The sequence below is a fragment of the Zeus faber genome (assembly GCF_960531495.2).
Source record: "Zeus faber genome assembly, chromosome: 7".
NCBI classification, from domain to species: domain Eukaryota; kingdom Metazoa; phylum Chordata; class Actinopteri; order Zeiformes; family Zeidae; genus Zeus; species Zeus faber.
In genome coordinates this window covers 17413207-17426408 of record NC_137203.1, presented here as the reverse complement: position 1 = coordinate 17426408, position 13202 = coordinate 17413207, and the positions used below count along the sequence as shown (strand labels likewise).

The 13202-nt window shown below is 45.8% G+C and overlaps 1 protein-coding gene across 1 annotated transcript; it reads left to right on the top strand.

Annotated features, from left to right (window-relative positions):
- The first annotated feature begins 5829 nt into the window (after positions 1–5829).
- Positions 5830–13028, top strand: myo1ha (myosin IHa). Its single transcript, XM_080003850.1, has 31 exons — positions 5830–5961; positions 6073–6188; positions 6392–6590; positions 6693–6773; positions 6926–7105; positions 7196–7294; positions 7372–7485; positions 7570–7641; positions 7757–7876; positions 7999–8066; positions 8213–8318; positions 8438–8518; positions 8616–8707; positions 9117–9211; positions 9323–9369; positions 9640–9720; positions 9923–10028; positions 10224–10341; positions 10434–10547; positions 10651–10727; positions 10804–10872; positions 10981–11065; positions 11151–11313; positions 11414–11497; positions 11575–11668; positions 11749–11804; positions 11920–12055; positions 12152–12222; positions 12472–12569; positions 12661–12760; positions 12898–13028. The coding sequence occupies exons 1-31, from the start codon at positions 5839–5841 to the stop codon at positions 12922–12924; spliced, it is 3072 nt and encodes a 1023-aa protein (XP_079859976.1). The 5' UTR covers positions 5830–5838; the 3' UTR covers positions 12925–13028.
- Positions 13029–13202: the final 174 nt, after the last annotated feature.

The following is a 13202-nucleotide window of genomic DNA, read 5'->3' as shown; positions in this document are numbered from 1 at the left end:
CGCTTCCAATGATATGGGAATGAATGATAATTCTAAATGATTTAGTTTAGATATCCAACGAGGCAATGAATTGCTATGAATGACACATTTTTTAAAATGTGCCTTTTCTCAAATTTCAAGATGATCAATCACCGGTAAAAGTAAAGATTTGCAATTGCACCCAATCGTACCAAAGGGTTACAGCATTTGTGTACGAGGGGCTCGTTTGAAAGCCTTGTCAAAAACACAGTCAGTCAGTGTGCGCGCTCTGCCAGGCCACCCCGCAGTACGATTCTGCTTGTCTTGAAATCTTCCCCAGTGGACACCCAGCCCCCCACCCCACCCCACCCCACCCCGCCCCTTATTTCCTCAAACTGGGCCGGCCCCACCGCAAGGGGCACCAATGTAGAAGAGGAGAGGAGGATTCCACGCAGCTCCCGAACACAAAGTGAAGACATTCCTCTCTCACGTCCGTTCAGGAGCAATGGGGGAAACAATGGGATCACCGCCCGAGGAGTATCTGGCATTTGTCGGCTCTGTTTTCGTCTTGCACCGAGTGTTTACTAAAAACACATCAGCTCCTCTGAGAATGAGGTCACCTCACCCCTCTAATCTCGTTCCGGGGGAGACACGGTGTCCCCCACCCCCCCAGAACGACATGTCACCCAGGGTGACCTGCTGGCCGAAGAGAGGAAGCCGCTGTCAGCCATGCTTAGCCGGGACCGCAATCAGTGCCGAGCCAAAGCCTACACCCTTCTAATGAAAGTTTAACTTGATATCAACGGGGCCAGAGTGCCGGTCCTTAACCGCCCTGTAAAAGGTCCTACAAGCGACTAACAATTGCGTACAAATGACTGAAGAACGACGCCAAGTCAGGACTGTTAATTTATTCACACACTTATGTAATGGAATTGGCATGGAACTTGTTTTAGTCCTTTGCGGTTTTTTTATCTTTCGAAACCACAGACAATCTTCATTTTTTTTTTATATCGTCCGGTCATTGCAGCAGAAAACATTTAACAATAGTTGACTAATTGTGATTGCATCCCAGTCAACCTGCACCTTTGAAACTACACCACCATGAGGTTTTCTCTTGAACATTGCACCGCCCTCTCCTGAAGGTTGATTGGAATGTTACGATAATATTGCACGCCTGGATCATGGAGCACCCCATCTTTTAAGTTTGCCGAGGTTGGCGGTGTTGGCCTTTTTGCGACCCGGGTCAAGACCGTTGCCTCTGTTGTTTTGGAGGGTCAGCCCTTTTCATTGACCTGAAGGGTAAAGATGGAGCTACTCCTGCTCTATTCCACCGCTGATTTAGTAGAAAGGAGCCTCAACTTTAATTGCGCTTGATAGGACTTTTTATTAGCTGGAACAAGGTCTTCCCAAAGACTAGCACTCGAGTCAAATTGTCGAATGGCTGCGCATTTCAATTTTTCATCAACCTTTTTGGTGAACTTTTGGTTCAGATCAATTTCTTTCAGATTTGATTGGAAGCATTTTATTTCCTGTGTATCGCTGAGCATTGCCTCTTACAAAAGAATGAGGATGAAATATTTAGCTTATCACTCAGCTGAAGGATAGGTTGCCTCCATGAAAAGGAAATCCCAAGTGAAAGGAAGGTAACGATCATATACACCTTGTTTTTTTTGGAAAGAATAATATCAATATAAAAATACGCTTCAACTCGAGCTGTGAAGTAACCTCATCGGTCCCCCCGCTATTGTGGCTCTGGGCTGATGATGGGGGCCCGGTCTCCGTTACGCTGCTCCGAAAAATTAGAATAATGGACTATGAAAGAATGAGAAAACCAAAGGAAAGGGATGGAGTGGAAAACGAGAGAATGATTAGGAAACGAGAAGGGGGAGAAGGGGGTGAGAAATATAGAAATAGAGGCAAACCGAGAGAGACAAACAGAGAGAGAGAGAGAGAGAGAGAGAGAGAGCGAGAGAAAGGGAGAGAGAGAGAGAGAGAGAGAGAATGGAAAAGAGCAGTAATTGTGTGATGTGAGTGTTCATCATCATCTCTCATTCTCAGCATGGAATCTATAATGGCAAAATCAACCTCTCTGACTCCTGTGTAATTGGATTTGCCGGGTCTCGTGCTGAATCAGAGCCCAGTGGGTAGCACAAAGCTTGTTAAGATTGGACAAGCATTGCTGAGCTACCGGGTTGGGGAAGAGGTGGGGCCTTGGCAAGAAGTATCCTTGACAACTTCGCCAATAGAGAGTGAATAATTCAAATGGTCCGCGCACCAAACTAATAATGCATTTCCCTAATTTACAGAAAGCGTCCAACACAATAAAACGTGTTCTTTTATCATAATCGGGTCATCGGGGGGGGGGGGGGGGGAAATGAAATGTGAAAATAGAACTTTACTGCCAATTATCAATTTAACAATAGCAGTACTTTCCATTTTATCTGCAGGTATTCTTCACTTATTTTTTGAATATTTTATTTTATCTCCCATACAATTAGCGATTGTAACAGACCTTTTATACACATTGTCTGCCGTTATAATTGCTCGCAATTAGTTTAGTAATGTATCTAATCAATGATCAGTAACTTGACCAGTGCCGTACAAATGGGGTGAGGCAGGCAGACTAAGGAGAGGTAGGAGGTGGATAGAGGAGGACAAGAGGAATAGCTTGATGGCTCTGAACTGGATCTGCTTGCTGCATCTTTATGTTACACTCAGTAGAGCAGTAGATACCCAGGTAAGTGCCGAATAAGATCTCCCAGCCTCTCCAACCCCCACGGCATGAATGATTAAGTAACCATCCCGCAGTGGCCCCGGGCCGGGCCAGAAGGATGTGGAGGATACCACATGTACACAGCAGCACTGACCCTTCTGCAGCCTGAACGGGACAGCCATGGCAACACGAGGAGAAGGACAGTAAATATTTTTGATTGAACTATTGAACATTTCATTCTTAATAATCCACTTTTTACAGCGCCAACGACGGCCTTGATGCAAGCGGACTTGGGAGGGAGCTCCGTACGTGTCTAACATCTCTAGGAAAGGGAATTGTTTGCCAATTTGGATTCTGTGTCAGGGTCCTTATGTGAAAACGGGCCGATACATCCTCAAGCATGCAGGTATGAGAGCAATTGTTTTGTAACATCAAATGGTGTCATCTGATGCGTTCTCTTGTGTGAATGATATTTGTGCTTTTGCTGCATGTTAAATGACTTTGGATTACGGGACTCTGGATGTCACAAAAGTTAAACAGTGTCTCTGAGAATAATTCATTTTCCCACCATAATCTGTTGGGGGACTTCATCTACCTTTATTTGGGTAACACCAAGGCTCAATCTTTAGAAACTGAGTTTTAGGCCCACTGTCAGTTTCAGGGAAGCAAGGGGGTCTTTGGGGTCTAGTGGAGATATGGAGAACATGGTGTACAGCAAACTCTTGGAATTCCTTATAGCAGGAAATGTTCCTTCTCAGTCAAGGTTGCCAACATGTTTCTCTAGCCGCCACCAACCCACTCCCTCTCTCCAAACCTTCCACTGTTCCCTCGCAGAGATGAGGTCACTCTGTCTCAGGCAACATCGACACTCTAGACCGAGATGACTCCCCGTCTCTTAATTAAAATACAATTGCTTGTGCTCTGAGCTCGAAAGGCAATTCACCTGATCTGACAGCGTTTCCCGTGGGGTAATCACACAATCAGTCCGTGCTAATGAGCTGACTTTATTAATTGTTCAATTAACACCATGAATACTGTCCACTTTTCTTACATTTTAATGAAGCTAAGATTGAGACATTGCTATAGATATCTGTGGTTTCCTGCAGTCAGATTATATGTGCTGTTTTTGCTATGACAGCCCTCGTTTAATCATCGCGGCATGCAGTAATGCCTTTAAAACAAAGTAACATTTCCAGTACTATTGCACTGCATTCCACAATTCCAAAATAACTGCAGAGAAAGACGAAATCAAAACCCAGGACCATCAGTGTTGCTAGTGTTGTCACCGGTCATCGCAACCCTCCTAATGGACCTTATCCCTTCATGTTATTACTTGTAATACTGTGTGGCAGATCCTTAAGTCACGCTGTCCCTGCATATTGTCTGAATCGACTGCCTCGAGAGAAGTTTGTTCCCATGAAGAAAGGCGGTGTCACAGATACCCCACACCAGCACCACTACCATCACATCGCCAGATTGATTCTGACGTCTCAAATAGAGTTTCTTCAATGATATTGTTCACCTGTCTCATTGGCTTAAAGGTGGGGGTGGAGCGGGTGGGGGGGGGTGGGGGTGGGGGTGGGGGGTTATGGGAAGGGGGCTGGATGGGGGTTATTTGTGGGGACACGGGGTGAGGGGCATTGTTAAGGGAGTTGGGTGAGAGCACTGGGGGTGTGGGGCAGGGAGGCTGACAGGTGGGAAAAAAAAAAAACCCTTCTCATCCGACCAGCCTCCTCTCTTCTTCCATGGGGCCCTGTGTGAGCAAAGTAATGAAGTCCAAATTACAGCACAGGATTGCTAAGAACAAGACGCTATTGTTCGCCCTCCGGGGCACACTAAATGAGTGTCACGGCAAGCAGCGGGGCACAGACCGTTACTGCACTATTTAGTCTGTCCCGTTGTCTCAAGACGGCCCCGTTTCAGAGGTTCTCAGATCAGACAAATACTGCCCCCCCAACCCCCTATCGCCCCCTCCCTCCTCTTCTCCCCTCACCATTGCTCTGTACAACCCACTGCCCCCCTCCTCACCCCAAAATAGGCCAAATCTCCTCCATTGTGTTTCGACTGCCTAGTGTGAAATTCACTGTGACGTTAAATGTTTTCTAATGAATAATTACTGAATGGATATGCAGAGGGAATATGTGTAATGGATTGTAGACTGCATTTTAAAAACGTCTTTTTTGTCTCTGCTCCGTGGTATATACAGGACAAAAACACTTGGCCTTTCTCAGAAGAAATGAAGGCTATGGAAAAGGGAGGGGGGCAAGGGAGGGTGGACCAAGGGGCTTTGTGTCAATTAGATCCAATGGATTATCTTTTTTTTTTTTTAATGTTTTTTTTTTACGGAGAGACTTGAGAATCAAAGGACTTCTGCTTCCAAAGGAGAGAGAGAGAGAGAGAGAGAGGGAGAGAGGGAGAGAGAGAGAGAGAGAGGGAGAGAGAAAAAAAATGCAAAACCAACAAAAGCTGTGAAAACCTTTGGTCTAAGTGTTGGTGTCGAGAATGCAAAGCAGATCGGTGGAATCTTTCCCACTACGCTTCTTAAATGTGCCGCTGTTTTGGCCTCCCCCTATTCCATTTGCACTTTGTGTTGTGTTTGGTTGGCGTGTCAGGTCTAGTGAAGTATAAGCCGCCAGCCAAGGTCCCCATGTGCTCCGTTGCAATCATTAGCTTCTGTCTGTTCATCTGCACAATCACAGGGCTTTTCTTCAAAGCCGCACAAGACCTCGGGACCCCTTATTTCAATAGAACTAACGGGGACCATGTTTGTGCTTTTTTGCGTTGTTCTTTTTAAGCCTGTGCGATGGGCGCTATACATTCATTTATCCGCCACAGTCCGCATTTGTCGAAATGCGCGGCAGAGAATTCCAACGGCAGTTTTCCGAATTGAAAATGGGAAAAACATGTTGAGATGTGTCACGCTTTGTTTTCACCGAGGTTAAGCGTTATTCAGGAAAGTACAGAGGACATCCATAAAAATAAACCACAAAGCGGTCATTTTTGTATTATATTATTTTTCAGACTCTTTATGCATGTTGGGTCTATGTACAGAACAGTGTATAACTGCGGAAATGCAGCGGTGGTGCTTGCAGGTGGTTATGGCAGAAACGTAGGCCCGGCGACAATCTCCTTTGCGTCCTTTCCTCTCTGGCCAGGGTGTGCTGGACATGGAGGGTGCTCTGACCGCCAGGGACCGGGTGGGCATCCAGGACTTTGTTCTTCTGGACGAGACGACAGACACGGCCTTCCTCAACAACCTGAACAAACGCTTCAAAGAGGACCTTATCTATGTGAGCCTGGGAAGAAAGAAAAAAAGACCCCCTTAACAGAGTTGTCCGGTGTACATCCAAGCGATTATGTTTCATCTTCTTTCACTTCATTTTCCTTTTCACCATTTGTAGACCTATATAGGCACACTCATCGTGTCAGTCAACCCCTACAAAGACCTGGATATTTACAATAAGAAACAAATGGATCTATATATGGGGGTCAACTTTTTTGAACTTCCACCACACATGTGAGTGTCCATACGATAAATATATTGACGTGTATTCAAGTCTGGTTTGTGGCGGTGTGTGAGTGAGCAGCATGTTGTTGTATTTCTTAAGCTTTGGCTTAAGATCTGACTTGAGGGTGTAATTATTTTGACATCAGCTCCTTTTTTTTTTCCAAATCCAACAAGGTTCACCTGTGAAACGTTATTACCTTGTATCCATACAGTTATGCTCTGGCAGACAATGCTTACCACACCATGCTTTCAGAGCTCAACAATCACTTCATCCTCATCTCTGGTGAGAGCGGGGCAGGGAAGACGGAGGCTTCTAAGAAGATCCTGCAGTACTATGCGGTCAGCTGTCCCAGCACCGCTCTACTGGATACTGTCAGGGACAAAATGCTAATGTCCAACCCTGTCTTAGAGGTCTATTGGTTTTTGCAAAATCACATCATAAAAATATCTGGAAATCTTTGCATACGAATTCTGTTTACTGGTACAATATATTCATGAATGTATTTGACACAGGCTTTCGGCAATGCCAAAACACTAAAGAACGACAACTCAAGTCGCTTCGGGAAATACATGGATATTCAGTTTGACAGCCAGGTAAAGACCACATCGTTTGACCAGGATATCTGGAGTAAAACAAAATGAGTGAAACCATTCAGACCGGCCAAGGAGGCTAACCATCAAAACCAGAGGATGTACTCTTACTGGTGTTACATGAGTTGCAGTCCTACGGTTGATGCATCCCACAGGGCGATGCGGTTGGAGGTCATATCTTGAGCTACCTGCTGGAGAAGTCCAGAGTTGTCCACCAGAATCACGGGGAGAGGAACTTCCACATCTTCTACCAGCTGGTGGAAGGAGGAGACGAAGACCTGCTGCACCAGCTTGGTCTGGAGAAAGACTGTCAGCACTACAACTACCTAACGCAGGTATGCAGAAGGGAATGTGTCCGGGAGTTGATTTCTCGGGTCACAGTACTGCTACTGAACACTGTGCACCATATTTACCCTCTCTGGCAGGGGCAGTGCGCCAGTGTGGCTTCCATCAATGATAAAAATGACTGGAAGTCAGTAAAAAATGCACTGCAGATCATTGACTTCAATGAGAGTAACACGAATGTGAGTGAAATTCCATTTAAAATGATAATTTTCGCCCTGTTTCCTCAAGCTCCTAATGACACTGACATCCCGTACAGGACTTGTTTGGAATTGTCGCGAGTGTTCTCCACCTCGGCAATGTCCAGTTTGAGCCCGACAGTAGAGGTCATGCCTGTTTGAACAGCCATGCAGAGTTAGGCTGGGTCTCAACGGTAAGTAACTCAATGACTTCTTAGATAGTTGTCAGTGTCATCATTGCAAGGCATGGTTAACTTTGTGTTATTTCTCTCCTGTAGCTACTCGGGGTCGATGTTCAATTGCTGCAAGAGGGACTCACATATAGAAAGATTGAGGCCAAAAGGGATGAGGTACAGTCTTGGCTGAAGCATCAATTGCGAAGCCTTAAAATGTTTGATCACGTTATTATTGCTCGTTATTATTATAAGTGTTGAAATGTGTTATTCGTTTTGTCTTATTGTCAAGGTGCTCAGTCCTTTTACAATAGATCATGCTATCTATGTCAGGGACGCCTTGGCCAAAGCCATTTATGGACAGACCTTCACCTGGGTGGTCAACAGGATCAATGAGTCCATGGAGAATAAGGTTAGGAGATGATGCAAGGTTGTTCATTGCCAAAATCCATAAACATAGACAGTATTTGTCCTGGATCTGGATATGCAACCCGTAACGATCGCTCGTGGCTTTTGAAAATGTTTTTGTGCCAGGACTCCTCAAGAAAGACTGTCATTGGCTTGCTTGACATATACGGGTTTGAGGTTTTCTATCTGAACAGGTAGGTAGCTCTCTTTGACACACGCTCACAATGGAAAAGCAGTGATTGTTTGGGATTTGGAGTCCTTTTTTTTTCTCCTGTTGAATACTTTGGTGGGACTGACTCACGGCTGTATAACTAGCCTCAGCTTTGTGATTGTATCTCAGTTTCGAGCAATTCTGCATAAACTACTGCAATGAGAAGCTGCAGCAGCTCTTCATCCAGCTGACACTCAAGTCTGAGCAAGAGGAGTACGAGTCAGAGGATATTGAGGTAATTGTCATACATGTGATTTACATTCAGTGCTTGTGCACATCATATATCTTGTCTGATTTGAATGTCGATGCGTTCCTGAACATGTTTCTCCCGCTGTTCCCTTTCCTGTAATCCAGTGGGAGCCGGTGCAGTTCTTCAACAACAAGATCATCTGTGACCTGGTGGAAGAGAGACACCGGGGCATTATTTCGACACTGGTGCGTGGACCGAAGAAACGGAAATGTCTCCCAAGCCCTGATGAGGTGTCGGTCTGTAAATCAAAGGTTCTGAAAAATAAAAGCTGATATCCTTTAGGATGAGGAGTGTCTTAGACCGGGAGATGCAACAGACCTCACCTTTCTGGAGCGGCTGGAGGAGAAGATGGGGAATCACCCGCATTTTGTCACGTGAGTGGACTTACCCACTAGAAACTGATACGATTCTGGCGGGTAAAAAAAAATATGAACACAAAAAATTATATTAAAATAATAATTGTTATAAAGATTAAACGTATTGTCTCTCAATTTTAAGGCGGTGTTTTGATAGACGACCATTAGACCATGGTTGTCTATCAGGTTTTACCAGGTTACAACATGCGGTACCGTTTTGGTTTTGTACATTTTGTCGTCGACTCGTCAATTTAAATGAATTAAATGCAATTCAAAACTTCGACTCCCCTTGGCGCCCGGGTCGAAATCTGTGTTTGTGGTGACTGACGGGCTTGTTTCAGCCACAATGAGCTGACGGAGAAGAAAGCTGAAGCCTGGCCCTCAGTGCCGCTCACTCTTCATCAGCCTTCCCCCCCATCCACTGCAGGCACAAGCTGGCTGACAAGATCACTCGCAAGACTCTGGAGAGGGGAGACTTCCGTCTGCTGCATTATGCCGGGGAGGTCACATACTGTGTTGTGGGTAAAAGAAACAAAACAGACAGATTAAGGCTGCGTTACGAGCCCATGTTTTCACTGCAACCAGACGATTAGCGCCAGAAATCCCTCAATGTGTGTTCTCTCGTGATCTCAGGTTTCCTGGACAAAAACAACGATCTCCTGTACAGAAACATTAAAGACGTAAGTTGACCATTTCCTACGGTATTAGACGTGAGACGAGGAATGGGGCTTGGAAGGGGGATTGTTTTCAATTTGTTCCTTAATTATTAATCGTCTGTAGACTTAGTGTAAATAATACAGGAGGGAAATGCGGTAAATTTGACAAATGAGCCATTGGATCAACTTTAAGATTGCGGGCGCATGTGCGCACTCTTGCAAGATCGATTGAAAGTGCGCATTCTGTACGCGTTCACAAATATCTACGTGTTTTTTTCCCCGTTTGTCTTCCAGCTGATGCGTCGGTCTAAAAACGGCATCGTCGGGGAGTGCTTCTCCGCCGAGGAATCAGACAGCAAGCGACGGCCGGAGACGGTGAGCGCTGCGCACACCTCCGTCTTGACCCTCGATCTGGAAGAAATAAAAGCCGCGAACGCCGCGGCGAGTCCTTGTTTCGGGGTGGCAGTTCGGGTTTTTTCTCTCTGGCAGAGGCGGTCTTGTGTCGTGCGTGAGTCACATGTGTTTGACAGATGAGCCGTCGGGAGATTAAGGAGACCCCCGCTCCCTGCGTCTGTAGGTGGCGACCCAGTTTAAGAGCAGCCTGCTGAAGCTGACAGAGATCCTCACGGCCAAGGAGGCCTGGTACGTCCGCTGCCTCAAACCCAACGAGTCCAAGAAGCCAGGTGATGGAGGGAACACGAGGTCCTCAAGATGGTCACAAAAATGTAGAGGAAGAGCAGTTACTCCACCAGACTAATTCATTCGACTCATTTTGTTTCCTTTTTTTCACACACACACACACACGCGCGAATGCGCACACACGCACACACACACACGCACACACACACACACACACACACACACACACACACCCTTAGGCCAGTTTGATGAATCACTGATCCGGCACCAAGTGAAGTACCTGGGCCTGATGGAGCACCTTCGAGTCAGGCGGGCGGGCTTCGCCTATCGACGCAAATTTGAGGTGTTCCTACAGAGGTACCCGAAAACACTGGAAGTCATCACTCACTCACGCCTTTCATGACCCGCATCAGTCCACAGGATCCTGACAGTACCGTTATGTCTAACAGATATAAAGCCCTGTGTCCCGCCACGTGGCCCCACTGGAGAGGAGTGCCTTCTGACGGAGTGGAGGTGCTGGTCCAACATCTGGGCTTCTTACCAAATGAGTACAAAATAGGACGGTGAGCAGACACGGCAAACCGGCTTGAAAGGTCCCGAAAAAAATCAATTTCCGATAAAAATCATTGTTTGTTTGTTTTTTCACTCCTTAAACGACCGTCATAGAACCAAAATATTCATCCGTCACCCAAGGACACTTTATGCCACCGAAGATGCTTTCGAAAAGTGCAAACATGATCTCGGTAAGTGCACTCCTCTGTTGGAAGATGTTGCCTTGTTATAACCGGCTCGGTGATTTACATTCGGCACTCTTCGCAGCGACACGGCTCCAGGCCAAGTACAAAGGATACAGGGCGAAGGGAGAATTCAGAAAACAAAAGGAAGCTGGTAAATGCTAACACCCGTAGCGTGTATTACGACATTGACATGCTGTGGAGTTCTTGTGAGAGAAGTAATACGACTTGGGTTTGTTTTTTTTAATTTCCCCTTCCCAAGCCACTAAGATTGAGAATTGTTGGAGAGGAGTGCAAGCGAGGAAGGAGAGAGAGCGGAGGGCCTGGGCTGTAAAAGTTATCAAACAGTAAGGAAGCGGAGGGTACACGCGCCCGTTCGGTCGGGCCGACGCCAAGTTGTCACAAATGCGACATTTGACCATTTATTTCCAGATTCATCAAAGGATACATGACCAGAGGGGAAGCGAAAACCACCGACAACTCTGAATATCTAGCTTTCGTCAGACAGAGTTACCTGAACAGGCTGAAGAACAATCTGCCAAAAACGGTTCTGGATAAAACCACTTGGCTTACTCCCGCCTATGTGTTAGAAGAGGTATTCAATACGTAACATCGCTCCATTTTAAGAGATAAAAAAAAATAAGAATAAAAAAACACGATGACATTCATTACAACTGTGCTTCGTTGATATTCAGACCTCAGCAATACTGCGTAGACTTCACACACGCAACATGGTGAGAAAGTACGTGAGAGGAATCACTCCCCAGCAAAAAGCCCAGGTAGTGATTATATTCACGTCAAATAATCAAATACTTTATTAAAGGATTATTACATCTCATGACGGACCATCCTCCAGTTTCAGATGAAGAGTATGACCGAGGCCATCTTCAAGGGCAGGAAGGACAGTTATGCCCAGAGCGTTGCGCAGCCCTTTGCGGACACCAGAATCGGTGAGTTTCGCCTCCGGATATTTTCGACGCGCAGCAGCTTCCCTTTAAAACCGGTCCCTCACGGCCGTTTCGTATTCCAGGCGAACAGGAGATCAACACCAGGGTCCTTCAGGCGATTCGAAACGAGCGCATCAAGGTACTCCCTCCCCCCCGGGGGTTCGCGGCGCTAACCTTGAAGGGAAGGGGAAACGGTCGCATATACAAAATTGCGTCTTGGATTCAAATTCCTTTGTTCGTTTGTTTGTTCGCAGTACAGCGTGCCAGTGATGAAGTACGACAGGAACGGTTTCAAGCCCAGGCCGCGTCAGCTCATTCTCACCCAGACAGCTGCCTATGTCATAGATGAAGCCAGGATCAAACAAAGAGTGCTGTACACCTCTCTCAAAGGTCAGTAAAACATATATACAGTATACTTTTTAACACATTTGCCTCAATATAATGTTTTCATTTCACTCAAAACTGCCCCTGCCTCCTTCATTTCAGGCATTTCAGTCAGTAACTTGATGGATGACATCATTGTATTCCACATAACGTGTGAAGACCCAAAACAGAAGGTATATCAGTAAAACATGAGCTGCTATGGGTGACTTGTGATTTAGATGTGAAACAACACAGACAATGAATGCTGTGCGCAATCACCGGGCGTCACGACATTTCACCTCATATATTTATGACCGTATGCACTGTATATGTATGTGACAAATAACCTCTGGAATCTTGAAAAATATTACTTTAAAAGATCTATTATAACTAGTTCAATTGTCACCTTCTCCTAATTGAATGCCGTGCCGCTGCTGCATCAGGGGGATCTGGTCATGCAGTGCGACCACCTGTTTGAGTTTTTGACCAAGCTTAGTGTGGTTGCCAACAAACAGAGTGTCATCAAGGTGGTGCAGGGAAGGTGAGTACATTATGTCTACCAGTAAGAGTTTGGGGGGTGGGTAATTTGTCCTCTCCAAGTACTAGCATTCAATTTTCGCATTGATTCCCAGCATCAAAATTGAGATACAGGCGGGCAAAGAGAGTGTTGTGGACTTCAGCACCGGCCAGGAGCCAATGGCGTACAAAGCCAAGAGTGGGCACCTCATGGTGGTGAGTGGCTTCCAGTTATGAGGCTGTTAAGGTGTCCTGGGGACCGTCCTGCTATTTATGACTGTCATCTACCGTTAAAATGCATTTGCTGGTCAAAACAAATGAACAACGAACAAAATTCAACTTTATCACTGCAGGTGTCTACAAGAGCCAGGACACGGTGACGCGTGTGGGGGCGGGGCAAGACACTCAAGAAGCCCTTGCATATTTTATCAAGACGAGACCCCTTAGGAGAGGACAGGCCTCTGCAGACGACCTACCTGACCGGATACAGTATCACCTTATTTAAAAACCTGGAGAGGCACTTAAGAGAAATAATTCAATACAATAAATATGGCAGGGCAGTGATATGTATTGGTTACAATCATTTAATACACTGAAGTATATGAAGTACACTGTGAGATGTTCAATTGCAAAAAAAAAAAGTCTTCCTTTCTTTCTT

Excerpts from the sequence above, each read along its gene's own strand:
- myo1ha (XM_080003850.1), top strand. The coding sequence starts at position 5,839 with ATGGAGGGTGCTCTGACCGCCAGGGACCGGGTGGGCATCCAGGACTTT. Across the intron at positions 10,029-10,223 it reads CAACGAGTCCAAGAAGCCAG|GCCAGTTTGATGAATCACTG; the intron begins GTGATGGAGGGA and ends ACACACCCTTAG. Across the intron at positions 11,805-11,919 it reads TTCGAAACGAGCGCATCAAG|TACAGCGTGCCAGTGATGAA; the intron begins GTACTCCCTCCC and ends GTTTGTTCGCAG.